This window comes from Lampetra fluviatilis, chromosome 34 (assembly GCF_964198595.1).
Source record: "Lampetra fluviatilis chromosome 34, kcLamFluv1.1, whole genome shotgun sequence".
Classification (NCBI taxonomy): domain Eukaryota; kingdom Metazoa; phylum Chordata; class Hyperoartia; order Petromyzontiformes; family Petromyzontidae; genus Lampetra; species Lampetra fluviatilis.
Genome location: NC_136308.1, coordinates 3,162,519 through 3,178,805, shown reverse-complemented (window position 1 = coordinate 3,178,805; position 16,287 = coordinate 3,162,519). Strand labels below are relative to the sequence as shown.

The 16,287-nt window shown below is 48.4% G+C and overlaps 1 protein-coding gene across 2 annotated transcripts in view; it reads right to left on the bottom strand.

The window, feature by feature from the left end:
- The window catches only part of LOC144944286 (A disintegrin and metalloproteinase with thrombospondin motifs 9-like), a 176,465-nt gene extending 161,144 nt beyond the window's left edge, over positions 1-15,321 (bottom strand). For both annotated transcript variants that reach the window (XM_078872311.1, XM_078872312.1), the window contains exons 1-2: positions 14,707-15,321; positions 8,754-9,139 (exon numbers count right to left, since the gene is read on the bottom strand). In XM_078872311.1, coding sequence (XP_078728437.1) covers positions 8,754-9,139; positions 14,707-14,824 — 504 coding nt within the window. In that variant the 5' untranslated portion in view covers positions 14,825-15,321. The remainder of the gene's footprint in view (positions 1-8,753; positions 9,140-14,706) is intronic.
- Positions 15,322-16,287: the final 966 nt, after the last annotated feature.

Sequence of the window (16,287 nt, the reverse complement as noted above, 5' to 3'; positions counted from 1 at the left end):
GTGGCTTCCTAATATCGTAGGGAAGAGCGTTCCAGACGGACGCAGACGCACATCTGAAAGCACGCCATGGGGTGACCGTCTTTGTTCGACGGCTAGCCAAACGCCGCTGCAAGGATGACCGGAGTTTGTGTGATGGCTGATGCTCCTTGACGTTATCATCGAGATGTCGTGGTTCGTTTGTGTGTGGCAGGCAAGTCAATTGTGGCAAGCGCTGCCACACGAGCGTTTTATTACTTCACGTCCAACTCCTGCTGACCTCTGCTTTTGGTTTTAATGCATCGTAGGATAAAATACTACACCGGCATGCCTCTCTCTACTTTACACCGAGCCGTATTAATAAATAGCTGCAAAGTGAGACGTCCGAAAAAAAATATAAACTCAATTTAGAATTAACGGCCTGGCCTACGTGGCGTTTCGCATTTGTTGTGGTTAGCACGTACAAACATAATGAAAGTGAATGCTAATTTAAAAATAGTACTCATGAATGCAACATGCACTTCAGCGTTCATTAGTGCATTTAATAGTCAGGTGAAAATAATACAATTTAAAACCCGTACGTTTGAAAGCCACGCTTTTAAAGGCACGCAAGTTATGGGGTTGCTCTGCCAACCTCAAATCGCTTGCGTGTGGATTGACTTTCAACTCTGCAAACCATACACTCAAGCAATAAGTGTGCCAACCAAGATACTGCCTTACCTACTTCCATTTAAAGAGGCATGCGATATCTCTTCGGGCCAAAAGACGTAGCGCTGAAATTTTGCTCAAAGAGAATCAGGCACAAATGTTTAGGCCACGTTTCACAATAAAAAATAAAATATTTGTGTTGCCTCTGGCACACCACGAGCAGGGAAGTAGAGTCAAGGAAATAATGTATGGAGGGGACAAAAAGAAACCGCAGAGAAGAGAAGCAATGGGAAAAAAGGAGCAAAAGGAAAGAAAGGACACCGACAAATGTAACCAAAGGGGATGAGGGCAAGAGGGAATGACTGCGCCAAGCTGTCGGGGAGGAGAGGGTCATTGCCTTAGTGCCTCCGTTCAATGGGCTGGGTGGCCACTCAGCCGTTGTCCATGTGCTCCGTAGTTCCTTCCGCTCCACACTCGCAGGTAGAACTCTCTTTGACCTTCCGCTTTGCGGTGAACGTGAGCGCATCGGGCGCGCGGTGTCCGAGTGCCGTCCGCAGTTTTGCGGGTAAGCATGTACGTGTGAATGTATTAGCTACGTACGGTGCGAAAGAAGTTCAACGTAGAACTTCTTTCGCACCGTACGCAGCCAACCGTGCTAATCGGAGGTGCAGGGGGCAGGGGGGAGGGGGGCAACAAAAACTAAACACGAAAATAAGTTCGAACGAAATTAGTTTTGAATCTCGATAACGTGAGAAGCCTGGACGGGGATAGGTTGGTGTGGAATATCCAATAAATCGCTCGTTGGCGTAGTTTAAACCCCGCGAATATATATGGGGGGTGGGGGGGCAGGACCTCTCTCCAAGGTACCATGCCCAAAAAGCGAAGGCAGTGGACTGGAAACGCGAGAGGCTGGCCCCGGACGATTGGGCCCTGTGCCCCGCGGTTGTGGGGGGCGGGATTTGTGTGTCCGCTCAACTCCACCCTGCCAGACTCGTGCCCGTGGCAGGGATCGGTGGAGCTGGAAACGGCCAACATCAGCGGCGAGCGGCGTCTGAACCAGTGCTTAGTCGACCACTGCCTGTTGCTTTGTCTGCAAACATAAATCACTGGGGAGACAAAGGTGGCCTTTCGTTCACTGCGCCGGCCGTGATAGGTAATCGCTAACAGCGCCTGCCCCTAGAGTCGATGTCGGCCATATGGGGGATCTTTGTCTGTGTGTGTCTTTGCAAGCGTGCATATCAATCCGTGTGTTTATCTGAATCGGTGGTATAATGGTTTTCACACTGCGCTGTCATGTATATAGAGAACGGGTTCTCTAACAGTAGATACAAAAAATCAAGTGTCTGTGCCTTGCGGAAACTACAAACTCTTGCTTTTCAGAGTGAGGTGAAACGTGCAGGTGAATGATATGACTGCAAAGACAGGTAATTCTTTCTTCACCAGATGGGAGTGTGCAGTGCATTCAGCTACCCAGGTAAACTGGCCTTCTGGGTGCTGAACACTGCTGAGTGCTGAACACTGGTTAACTTTTGCTTATTGCCTTCGTATGGAAAACCCCAAGCGGAGTCTGTAGCCTGCTCAAACCAAGTGCAGGCAGCTGAATTCATGCTGTAGTCTGTTACGCACCAACGCGGAGGGCACAACTTTGGTCGTGTGCGATGCTGGACACACCACCACCCTACTTGCGTGCCAAGCTGCCATTACCCCTTTCCCATTCCGACGATGGACGTGTGGCTCATCAGTTTTTATTCCAATTCCGTTCCGACGACGTAGGGCATCGGAACAGAGTCGGAACGTCTTCAGGTCAGAAGACGTAACTCCCACAAGGCCATGCGGGAGGGCGTGCGTGTGGCACAGCTTGGTGCCAGCTATCGTAGAGTGCGGAGGCTGTGTCGCTGCAGTTATTTGCGGGGAGTACAATGTCTTTGCAAGCCACGGTGGCGCTACGCCTCTCTAAATAAAATGAACGCTGTGGCGCTCGCGCGTTCCGAGATTCATCGGTGAACGAGACACCCACCCTGCAACTTGTAGACGTCTCGGAATGGGAATTGAGGTTAACAGGTGTTTGCTAACCGTACACACGATGATTCAGCTTCACGCTTGTACGCTACACGTGTTCATATGTCAGTCTGTGAGCAAAAGCAAAGTCTGCCTCATAGGCAAAGTACGTTTGTCGAAGTGGAAAATGACTGCTTGGATGGCAGCGTGAGGCCAACAAATTAATAGGAATCCACGATGCATAGCAAAACGCACGTATGAAATTGAAGCGATGCGACTATTGTTGCAAGACATTCTGTTTGTGGAAATGTGATTGCATCTCCCTCCTTTGGTATGATAAATAGCCAAGGATACAATTAAGTGTTCAACTTATTGTGTTCACAGTCATAATTGGCATCGCTATGAACTAATTGGTACATTCTAATCGCTGCTAATTAAACGCATCCGCCAACACAGCCCTCCGCACGCCTTGCAGCAACCGTTCAGTGTCAAACACAGGGTCGGCTGAAGCGATACAGACGAAATTGTTTTAATTCCACTACGTAGAGTTAGCCGTATTCTCTTATAAAGTTCTAGGTATTTCATGCCTAGATGCACAAATATTCTCCATTTATATTGTATGAGTCTTTCGGTAAAGCCACGTAGATTTGAAAAAAAAATGAAAATAATAACAATATCACGACGTTTCGATCGCAACACAAGCAATCGTCTCTTTGTTCACCTGACGACGATTGCTTGTGTTGCAATCGAAACGTCGTGATATTGTTATTATTTTCATTCTTTTTTAATAAATCGACGTGGCTTTACCGAAAGACCCAAAGAATATGAATTCTTGCAGTCACGAAAGCTTTAGGTCAAGATTTATTCTCCATACATTTCCTATGTTGATGTAGAGCAAATGCATGAAATTTAACATTGGAGATAATTGGACATCCTACTGGACATCTGTGAAAAAAAGCTTCATAGCTCATCGGATTCCTCCAGCATGAAGATAATATTCCGATTCTGATTCTGAATTGTGTCCGGGGCAGCGGAGTGGATGTGTCGCCGTGATGATGTCTCCTCCTTCGTATTCGTGAACCGGCCATTGAGTCGTTAGGCGTTCCACGCTCTGTTCCAGGTGACCAAAGTCGCACGCCGGATATGTTGTTCATTTTCCATTTGCGGGTAAATTATCCGTATCTGCCACGTTTCGTGCCAATGATGTATATACGCATTTGTAAAAAGAGCTGTTTGCAAAAAAACAAAAAGGAGAGAAAGAAAATCAGCTGAAATAAAACAAAATTTAAACCGCCTTTGGCGTGGGCAACTTTCGCGACTCCTGACAATGTCACGCAGGGGCCACGTGCAGAGCCCTGGACACAAGACTTCGCCGAAGCAGTGAATTCCGTTCGATTCAAAAGCCATTAGATTGCTCGGGAGTTGTCAGACACTTACGAGTGCTGACACCCCCCACGAGCCACTTCTGGATTCCGTTGGCTGACGTGTGACTGTGCCAGACATTGCAACACACTTGCCTCCGCCAATGTGTTTCATATTACGTGAGGGTTATGGCTTAAACGTCAGGATTTTGGCTCCGGTAAGGCACGCATTCCCGTCGTATTGTAAACGCAAGAGCGGGGACACTTACTCGGCGTTTAACTGGTACCACTCTGATCCTTGAATCTTATTCCAAAGGAATGTGTTTTTTTCTTTCCTTTTAAATCTTAAGCCAAAAGCTTTCAGAGTCTGGCCCGTACTTCTCGTCAGGCTTTTTTTCTCCGTATAAATCTTGACAATCAAGCGCCCTGCGCATGTCCTGTCTGCGTGGACGCAAAACGCACGCTGAAGCAAGTGGATATGCGTAAAGTCGACTTACACATAACCGACGGGGCCGCATAATAACATTGCAAATATGAGTGCGTCTTTTTTGCTCTTCTGGTCCTGGTAAGCTAGCGACGACTCGGGAGGAGGGGAAATGTTGTGACCTCCACTTGCGCGCAATAATGAGCGCGCACTTCTATTTGTTATCTTGTTCAAGAAATCGTGAAACTTGGCGCCTTCAAAAAGACTGCTCTGTACGTACAGAAATTGTTCTTGAATGCCTCTGCACATGTACGCACGTGACTGTGGATGCAAGCCCCATTCTTGTTTTTTTTCCTTCTTCCCATTAATAAAAAATCGACTCATCTCGACGAGTTGTACAAGATGCACCACTACGGTGCGTACGAGCGTTTAGGGTTTCGGCGCAATCGTCCTCGCTGCGTTTCGACATCGCGGAGTGGCGCTGATTTCCGATTGATTGGTACCCCAGTCGCGGAGTTAAGTACACCCCTGGGAAAAGATAGTGTCCCAGAAATAAAATATTTAATTGCCTCGGCTATTTAGTATTAATTGGTACCCCGGGGTATCGCCATAAGGATCATTTACTCTTCTTCGGATTTCATCATTTCGAATGATATTGAAATTCAGCCGTTTGTTGAGTTGTATTTTAATTGTCACTGCTCAGCCTTGTGAGTCTTTAATGAGTGCACAAACTCTGGAAATGTGCTGCAGCATTCGCAAGTGGCCACAATACAGAAATGACTTAGAGAGCTTCCATCGGAAAAGCAATAAAAACATATTCATACAAAAGCATAAAAGACTGAAACCTCATTGTAGCTCCTGCAGTTGTATAAACCTTTCGTTTACATTTTAAAATTGCTAGGCTCGAGTTCACTTGGTAAATTAGCAGGCCTTCGAACCCTAGAAAACATGACTTTCACTTCCGGCCAGGGTCAACTCATTCCATCATCCCTCAGGGGTGAGCAAAGTACCGTAAAAAACGTGGGCAGGGATTGTCCTTTCAACAGTCTGTTCCTATCGTGACGGATCTGTTGAGTTGTTTGCTTCTGTCCCGTAAATTCCACCAATGACTAAAGACTGCAAATGGACATGGGCACCATCCAATGTTTATTTGTTGCAGGGGAAGACACTTTGAATTGGACTTCAGTTAAAAAATATTTCACAATTTTAAGGTCAGCCAGTGGCTAATGCCATGGCGGCTTGTGAAATCATTATACCTCCGATGGACTTCGTGTGCTAACCCTGCCCTGAGAGCAACGCGGTGGACTTTCAAGTGACGAGTTCAGCGCAGGACTTTTGAGTGCACTGTACGAGGGTACAATGCAGTGTGCACGGAGTGGCGCACAGCAACGCAAAGCTTGTCTACGATCTCGGAGCGCTATAATTAAGCAGCACCAAATATACAACAGCGGGTCTTTGGGGAGTCTTGGGTGGCTGCAACACAAAATGATCCAGCAACCCACTTACGCCCATTCCACCCTCCTTCCCTGCAAAATAAAGAAACATACCAAATGGAATGCTCCACCCTTTATATTAACCATGCATGCCAACAGGTGATCCTCGTTTCAAGATCACCTGCGGAATGTACGATTTTTCATCCGGGGGGTGCGGGGTCTTGGATCATTCATTTGGCCCGCGCGTTGATCTATTGTGCCATCCTCCTCCTGACCAACGATGAAAATAAAGGCCCCGACTATCGCGTGTCTGGCACCTATGTATATACACTGGCGCTGTGCGTCTTATGCCAGGCACGTGCGGTCACTGCATAAATCAAGCGTGGAATGCGAGCCATCAGAGTGGAGTTTACGGGCTCCGCGACGTTATGTAATGCGATGTTCTCGAGATGCCCATGCCAGGTATTCTGAACGTAATTTACCGTTTCGATGGCCTTGCGCTCGTTGCACATATGTGGCGTAAAACATGCAGCCTTAATGAGGGGCGCAGGGTCCCCTAAAGGTTCGGGGCCTCTCTCGCAAATGTGACACCAAAATAGTCGCCCAAAGTAGACGACGCTTTGGGCCACAATGGAAACGTGCGATAAGGCCATGCACCGCAGCACTATATATTCAGATCCAATTACACCGCATTGCCATTTGAATTCCACCGCTGGTGTAGGAGCCATGGGCTATTTAAAGCTCCTGCGTATAGACTGTCTTGTCAAAGTGCAGCGCTTGCGTGCAAATGCTTCCCCACTATCGTACTGTCGGGAAAGTTCTCCAGATGTCTCCTTGGGATGACACTCAGATGGTTGACATGCATGGCTTCTCTCCATTGCTGCCTGCCTGCACTCAGTAAAAGTCAAACTTCACGCATCCCTTACTCACCCACTCCCCTCACCCCCTCCCCCCCTTTGCAACAGCATGGGATAGCCCACACCTGTGCGATCACAGCACTGGCTCCTGGGTGACTATAAAATCTGCCATGTTTTTGTCGGAGTGGAACTGGCAATACAATTCCATTTAATGATTAAACATTGACATCTTTAATATACCTCCATAAAAAAGATGCCTATTGTAGGAGTAAGTCGGGGGGGGGGGGGTTACAAATGCATATACTCAAACCAAAATAATACGCCCGATACGATTGGAACATCTGTTTAATTGCAGAGGAACATTTTGAAAGAAAAAAAAACTTAATGGGAGACAGCTGTGGAAATTCTATACAACTGTATACAGCAGACATTGAACTACAGTGGGTGAACCATGGCAGGGTGGCTTAGTTGGCTAAAGCCTTTTTATTGGTGGCCTGCGCATGAAGCCATGCAAGGTCGTAGGTTCAGCCCCAACACAGACAGGAATGACGGGTGAATTCCCCACGTGCCAGTCTCCGCACTGTGTGGTTCAATGGCACTGACCCACTCGTGTGAAAGGGACACGGGATTTGTCATCTCAAGAGACACTGGATTCGGTGAGAATTCGATGGGAAAGAAATCATTTTAATCGCCGGCGTCGAGGGACAACGGGTGTCGCTCCTCCTTGGCACAAGAACGGCGGGCATTCAGCTCAAACTAAAAACTCTTTTTTTACCAGGTAAGACCCGCTGAGCGATATAGCTCGTTTTCAAAAGCGACCTGGCCACTAATCATAGCCCAATGGAGTGGCTTATCTCGTGGACATTTATGCGTGACGCAACACAGAGCAGATCGTGTGCTGGAAACACTGTGCTGCAATAAATCGGATATCAGATGGCCAGCTGGGCAGACAATATAAAAGTCACGGCGTTAGACTGACTACCATTCACCCAACTATTGTATCTAGAATTTAAATGATACATAAAAAGCACGTACGACTAAATTTAGGCGAATTGGTGGAGAAAAAAAACATTATTTGTGGAAAATGTCTAAAACGTAAAATTAAGAACTAACCAAGAAGACAAAACCAACCAACGAGACGAACTGACCAGCACCAGGCCTAGCGCCAGAATGGTGGCAAAAGGAGGGAACGCCACGAAGCTATAGCGACAAAATGACCTCATGACCAAGTGCTAGATGGATTGTTACATCGTTGGACCGTGAGAGATGTTGACAGCTTGCAGATGTCTTCATCCAGCAGTGGATTGATAATGGCTGATGATGGTGGTCATCGCAACATTTTGAGCCATTCCTCTGCACTCTTTTCTCCACACTTATCATAATTTATAGCATTTTTCTGGGTGATGTTTTGGCCAGGAGAAGCCTGTGACCTAACAAAGGTTAGCATTACTATTTCAGAGGTGCACTTTCTAACAGTGTGCTTGCACATGACCACCTATTTTAAAACAAATGATCCAAATGCACACACGCACTTATCTGTCAGCAAATCTGTCGTCGCATGGCCTTATCTTAATTTAACTGTTGGCAAATTTCAATTTTCTGATTTTAGCCATGACTGTGGAAAGCATTGGGATAATCTTGTCGATGATGTCATAGGGTATTCTAACATCCATTCGACAGGAAAAGGCGCTCGCTAATGATGATACACAGCAGACTTACGACAGGTGGCAGTAGTATCTGAAATCTTGAACATTAATAAAAATGACACGATTAAGTTCCGACTACGTTTCCCAAGAACTGGCTCCACGCCATCTATAAGTACAAAAAAAGCGTTTTCTATGGTCTTTTTTACTTGTGCCCTACTGCAAACGCAGTATCACCCGAACAAATGTGCACCTACAATAAGCCAAAACGTCGTGCTGTCAAGTTTCTACGCCACATTGAGTTGACTGTAATTGTAATAATGGCCCTGGCACGGCTCGGCTGCACAGCGGTGTTTAGGTGTTCGCGGTCATCTCTGCGGCCAAATCGGCTCGGAGCAAGTTGCACGACTCACCAGGCCGGAGCACAGGCTGAGCACGGCCGTGTGTTCGCGCACGCCGTTCACGTGCCCCGTGTAGAAACAGTGACGCAGCCCCTTCCGCTCCGCACCGCCGGCACCGCCGGCACCGCCGCCGTCTCCACCGCCGCCCAGCCGCAACACCGTGTATCCCGGCGCCAGGAACGACGAGTCGGCCGTCAGGTCCAGGCGAAAGTCCTTGCCGAAGGCGGCGAGGCGGTAGTGCGCGCGCGGCGCGGGAGGCTCGGGGCTGCGGCGGCGACGGCCGCCGGATGCCCCGTCGGCATCCGTGGCGGCCGGAGCGATGGCCTCACCCAGGTCGTTCACGCGCACGGGGAAGGTGACCTCGTAGTGGGACCCGGGAAGGTCGCGATGGACAATGCCTGGCAAAGGGGACAGGAAGGGGGGGGGGCGCAAGAGATCGTTCTTTTACGACAGTCACAGTCACTGTCATCAGGCAGGTGATCAATCCACTGCTGGATGAAAGCCTGCCCCCCGGCCGTCGACGTCTCCGTGACCTGCCCGGCACCTGCGCGTGAGATGATTGTGCTGGGAAGAGTTCGAGTCAAGTTGGCTGCCCTGAACTACTGGTGGGAATTCCACACCCCTTTGGCTGCGTTGGCCAGAGTGGCTCTTTGCTGATGGTGAAACGGGCCGTGGCCCAAGATTAGTTTAGATGTCGCTCGCCACGAATGTTAGATAGCCATGACCGGGAATTGAATGCATGTCACCAAGTTCGTAGTGCGGTGCCGTTCACCACCTAGCCGCTACACCACTGCTCTACCCCTGTAGAAATGCACGTTTGCATATTAATCGACACGCTTCCCATAACCATCGTCGGTTCCCCTGCTCCAACGATCAATTGGCAGGTGCTCATAGTCGTCAGTGTCCCAAAGTCAATGATGGCAATTGCTCATTCCGATGGTAGCAGGCAGTCTCTCCACAGCGTGTCCACTGTGAACTCTTTAGAAAGCGGCACTATTTTTACCTAGCACTCTTTTTATCGCCCCGTGGTGGGTGTAGAGGGATGAGATGTGAAGTGAACTTCATGATGAAGGAGAAGAGCCTCGAAATTATTGAAAATAAATTCTTAAAGTAACGTCAAATGGTCGTTATCTGACTACTGTAAACGATTTAGGGGATTTTTCTTCCCACTGGATACACCGCAAATAACAATGTGCGCTTGCGAAAGTCTGCGCAAGATATGTGAAAGTTACTTACGAATGACAAGTAGCGTGTACAATTTCCCAAAATGCGTGCTTTTGCACCGCAATGCTTACAGACGAAGACCGCGGTTACTGTAATGACATCATCTTGATTTTTGTTTTATATGACCTAAAAAAAAACGGTATCTATGATACCACTAATGCACGCAAACAGGGAATACCAAGAAAAAACCCACTAGACGCCTCATTAAACTTGCAGACATTTGACCCCAATCCAAATAATTTTCAGCAGCACTCAGTGTCTGCCAACGGGCAATGGAAACCCTCGCCCGGTTTCAGTGGCTCCACAGAAATTGGGACGCCGCTATTATTATGAGGGCCTGACGAAAACAAGACAAGGCAAACGCATTTGTCAATTCCTCTGCGAGACTTTTATCTTTGAAGCAGCGCTCCCCCCATGAAAGCACACGTGGCTATGCGTGAGGGCAGTCGGACAGACGTCCATTCACAAGTTAACTTTTACTAATTTTCATCAGCGTCAGCAACGTTAAATAAACGCATGTATTTTTTGCATGCATGTTGAACTTCTTTCGCATCGTACGTAGCCAACCGTGCTAATCGGTTTCGCTTTCAAAGGTTCCCTGCAATGGTTAGGCAGGTTGGCCCTTCAATCATCAACCAGCATTTGTCAATTTTACCCATTTCCCAAAAAGCAGGGCTTTAATGCTGTTTAATACCAACAACTCAAACGAATGCTGCACTGGTGTAAGTGTGAGGACACGAGATTTACAATCCAGAGGTCACTGGTTTGTTTTGATCTCCCAGCTTGGCAGGTTTAAACCAGTGGCCAAGTATTTAAAATATTGCCGAGTCCGACTATCCGGCAGTTTAAATGGACATGCCGCCGTTATTGGATAGGCAGGTTATGCGCGGTCGGGTAAAGTGTGGGTGCTCCCACCTCTTCACCGTCACCGTGTACATTAACAGCTCAAAATCACACTGACCCAAGTTCGCGATGCCATGTACCGTGCTATGAAGCAGCTGAGAGTCCACCGCTATAAAAGACGTATCTCTTTCAGCAGGAGAACACCTAAATGCCCATTTTGAGATAATGTAGTGTGCTTATCCAGATTCTCAAGACTGCTTTTCAAGAGGGTTCTGCATCGGGAATGTTTGGCCAAGTGATGTTTTTATGAGTGTCTGTAGGAGGAAACCACAGTAACTGGAGAAAACCCACACACACACACGACGGGATGAACACTCAAAGGTCGTGACAGATGGGGGGGTCATGAACCCACTTTCTGTACTGCCATACCCTGAGCACCTCGCTCACAGAGGCTGTGGGAGTCTTGCATACCTTTGTTATCCACACACCCTTGCATCCCAAGCGCTGGATTACAGGCACGCACCGCTACGCACAAGCGCCATAGATATGATCGGGCGTAGTACCCAGGTTATACTATGGCCTTGATTTGAATATGAATGCGCACAGGTTAAATCGCATTCCTTAGAAATGCTCTCACGTGAAATAAACATTACCGCACACGACATTCACGGCCACGGCTCACATCTGTGGCGAGCGATATCTGACTCGGTCCTGGACCCCAACCACCTTCACCAACCCGCATTGACCAGCGTGGTGAAGTATGGTCAAACGACCTCTGTGACTGACAGGACAGGGCAGGCTTTTATTCGCCACCTGGTTGCCAAGGGTTACAGATAAAGGTGCAGCTCTGAAACAACTTGCTAATGCCACTGCTGGCATAAGGGCATCCAATAGAGGGAGCACCAGAGAGCCCCACCCCCTCACCCACCTGAAGATAGTACGTTGGCCTACTCTTTCACGCTCTCCACGCGTCTTGGAAGCGGTGGGATTACCAACACTTTACCTGAACATTATTAATCATCAGGCACAGCGTGGGCTCATACGCACGCACGCACGACGCTGAGTCACGCCACGTAAGAGACCTTGTTAATGTATATTTCCCAGTTAACTCACCGAATCATTGGTAAAATAAACACGGCATTCAGAAACAACTCTGGGAAGAGAGAGAGAGAGAGAGAAAACCTTCAAACTCCATGTGCAGCATGGCCCCGAGCCATACCACTTGAAAAGGGCCTGATCTTGTCAGACGTCAGAGTGTGTGAGTGTGTGGGGCCAGGGTCGTTTAGAAAATAAGCAGGTTGGCTGCAGGAAGTGGTGCCTGTTGTTCAACACAAGACACAGCGTGCTGCTGCTGCTGCTGTGTTAAGGCTGGACTGCAAGTGCTGTCGTCCTACAGGGTGGCCCATGGCTTAGTTTACCAAGAGAAGAAACACACACACACGTAATTTTTTGCTAACAAATAATAATACTACTTTCAGCCCACCAGGTATATATATATATGTTGACCTTCATGTTAACAGGGAATGCTGCTGCGGTGTAACGGTGAGAACGCTGGACTTGCAATCCAGAGGTCATCGGTTGGATTACATCTCCCGGATCGTGCAAAAAATGTTACATTTTTCTAACCTCCCACCTCCCCCCCGGAGTTTGGCCACCCAGAAGCACAAATGAGCACACCACAGTTAGTCGAAAAGGCAGGCGTGTGTGCTGGGGTAAAGTGTGGGTACTCACACCTTCTGCAAGGCCAGAGTTACCCTTGAGAGGACCTTCCTAGAGCTCCTTCTGGAAGAGGACTTTCTGTGCTGCAGTGGAATGAGCAAACGATTACAGGGCTGCGTCTTGTTTGCAATAAAGATGCTGGGACATCAGTCCAGATCCTGGCAGTGTTAATCTCAGTGTCCACACTGTAAACGTCACTTCAAGAGTATAAACAACCAGAAGAACATGTAAATAATGCGCTGATATTATTTTCCTGTGGGTGTTGGGGCAACGACATAAAACATTCGTGCATCCGTTACAGATTATATATAAAAAAGTGAACCCAGCAATAGTAACAATGACCTTATGGTAACAATAACCCTATGATTCGAATACATGATAACAATGACCCTATGTTTCAAATCAATGGAAACAATGACCCTATGGTAACATTGACCCTATGATTCAAATCAATAGTAGCATTGACCCTTTGATTCAAATCAATGGTAACAATGACCCTATAATTCAAATCAATGGTAACATTGACCCTATGATTCAAATCAATGGTAACAATGACCCTTTGGTAACGATTACCCTATAGTAGCAATGACCCTATGATTAAACTCTGGAACAAATATTAAACATCTCCATCAATCTCTCGTGGTGCTACGGAGAGAATGGCCCCTGCCATGGTAATATGGAATTTCCCACGACGGGCTTGGAAAAAAACTTTAACTTGACAATAGTGTAAGCCGAGCGTAGCAGCGAGAATACAGGGCAACTTTCAAGTCTCTCTCCTGCTTCTTTTGTTCTCTCTCTCTCTCTCAGGTACCGTCACTTCCTCTACTTGAGCTCAGAGCTGAGCGAGAAATTGCTGAGCAAGGATTTAGACAATGGAAGTGCATATCCCTGTACACCTTTGTGTGCGTGATCCCCCCCTCCCCCCCAATGAACGTAACTTTTACATTGATCCCCCCGAGGTGGATACAATGTATGGCTATAGCCCCTGGTCCAGGACACGAAGACCACACGTTTAAAGGGCCGTGACAGCTTGCGATGCTTGTTTACTTCGAACAGAAAAACCCACGACCGTGATTTGGGAGCTTTCATCTCCACTTACTGTACCTGCACAGGTCCCCAAAAATGAAACCCTTGTGATACGGCTCCCAAGAGGGGCGACATTTAATGTCATTATCTGATTGCTAAAACTCTAGGGGGTAGTGCGGTGGCGCAAGTGATTAGCACACAGAGGTGTGAAGTTGGCCATCTGAGTTTGACTCCGGGGCATCGCTAACACCGCTGGTGAGTGGCATTTTAACCCGACCAGCACCCACCCCCTCACCAATCCGCACTAACCAGCGTGGTGAAGCGTGATTAACCGGCTCAGCATCCAGTGGCAGATTGTAAAAAGGGTCGAGTTTTTTCCATATAAATCTATAGCCTACTTCAAATGAACTTTCATCCGACCACAAATGCTTGCAAATGCGCCAATAGTAGCACGGCCAATGAGTATCTGCAAAGGCAATTCAGTCTTTGCACAGACTCTTCTATTAGCTGCAATTCAGTCTTTGCACAGACTCTTCTATCAGCTGTACGAGTGAGTAGACAGTCATGTGATGGCAGTACACAATTACCAGGTTTGAAACATAAAACAAAGTCTACTTGTTACTCAATGGAATTATTTATCCATTCGTTGACAGAATAAAATAGTCCACGAGTTCCAGCCGGTTATTTATACCGTTAGCAGACAACGCAGTACAACAATCTGAATACACTCGACACAGAAGGCGCAGTCAAACGCGAGGCTGTGCCCGGAGCACATTGTTACGATGGGTGATCCCAGTAGCACTCGCAACTCTGCCATAAGCGAGCAGCAATCCTGGGTGGCAAATAGCAGCAGCAGCAGCAGCGGCGGCAAGCGGCAAGGGCATGGGGTAACCCCACATCTCTTGCATTCGCCAATGAGAAGCGCTGGCGCGATCGATAGTACGCCGAACATCACGCACGCAGCATCCGCCCGGTCAAACGAGCCGACCGGTCAGCCGCCGGCCGGTCAGCTTGCCGGTCATTCCGGGCGGCCACGATTCGAGCACGATAAGCGAACGGAGCGAGGGGAATGCCCGCGGGTGGTGGTAGGGGGGCGGGGGGGTGTGTAGCGTGCCCGGGTGTCGACAGGAGGAGTACGAGGAGGGGTACTCACGTTCGGCAGAGGCTGCAACGCGGTGCATTTGACCCGGCAGAGTAGGAGGCAGCAGCAGCAGCCACAAGTGCGACAGTATTCCAATACTGCTGAAGGCAGAAGGCATGGCTAACCACATCCAAGCCCAGCAAGCCAGCCAGCCAGTACTGCTCGTAGCCCGGGTGCAAAAGCAGAGGGGGTTTCTCTCTCTCTCTCTCTCCGCTTCCTAAAGTTAAGGCGAGAGAGAGAGCGGTGTCGGGAGGAGGTGGTCTCCCTCGACTCTCAGCAGCGAAGCCGGCACGTCCTCGAGACGGACACCGTAGAGCAGGCGCACGTTTTCAGAGACTCGCGTATGCACGCATATTTATACATCCAATCAAAGTGAGCAGTGACTTGAGTGGACGTCAGCGCGGCTGCGGTGTCGCTTGATTCATTCATCCGTGGCGCGTTGTGCAGGGGACTGCGCGAAGTTGCAGCGCGTGCAAGTAGCGACTTTCAAACTCCGCTGCTATGAAACTCGCGTCTGCGCTCCAAGCCGCTCTTCCTCTCTCAACTCGCTACCTCGCTCTCCCGCTCCTCTCTGGCAGCGATCTACATTTCTATGACAAGCTCGCCCTAACCGCTTTGCCTGTGGGGGTTGGGTGGTGTAAAGGGTGGGGTATGAGAGTGTGTGTGTGTGGTTGGTAGGAGGGGTGGGTGGGTTTACAGATTGGGTGGGTGGGCTGTTGAGAGAAGGAACCATTGGCAGTTCTTGTGTGTGGATGCGCGTGCGTGCGTGTGTATGCGCGTGTGCATGCGTGCGTGTCTCTATGTGTGTGTGTGTTGCGTGATCACGCTAACAGCACTTGCCCCAATAGTCTGTCGAAGTTTATACGGGGGATCTTTGTCTTTGATGTGGGAAACAGTGATGCACAGCTGTAGTTGTTAGCACGCTGCACTACGATCCAAAGCAACGTGGGTTCGAATTCTCGTCCATACACATCAGTGGCACGTGCTGTGCGAACCTTGTGCTGGGCCTCCCCTAGGTTTACTGAGTCTTAAATAAGTGCAGTATCTGTAGATCGTCACAGGCGTGGCGCTAGTTCCACCACCGCTTGTATGTGTTTGGTGGCAGCCTCTGTCCCCAACAGTTTACAGGGTTAAATGGGCCATCTGAATTCTTTGCAAGAAGAGCAAGGCATGCGTCCGTGTTATTGCGTGACCATCCACTGTATACCTATGTGTGTAGACGCAAGTGCGTTACACATACCGTAAAAGAAAACAAATCGAAACATTACGACCATTAGATGTTAAAAAGTTGTCGTGATGAAGTGCCAGTCTTGTTTGCCATGGCATACATTTCGGGTTCTGATTGTGTACGTGAGAGACACTAATAATAATCGCACACCATTTTCAGGAGAGCGGTTTAAAAGGCACGGATGAAGCTCGGCTACCTTGACATTAAAACATCCCATTGTTAAAAAGTTATGACCCTCCACCCCTCCTGTGTATGAATGAATTCCTGCGGGCATGTTTGTGAAGTTTGTAGAGTTTTTTTCCTTAACGCACACTGCAGATACATTACAACATGAGAACACACACAAGCATATATAGAGTACAGCA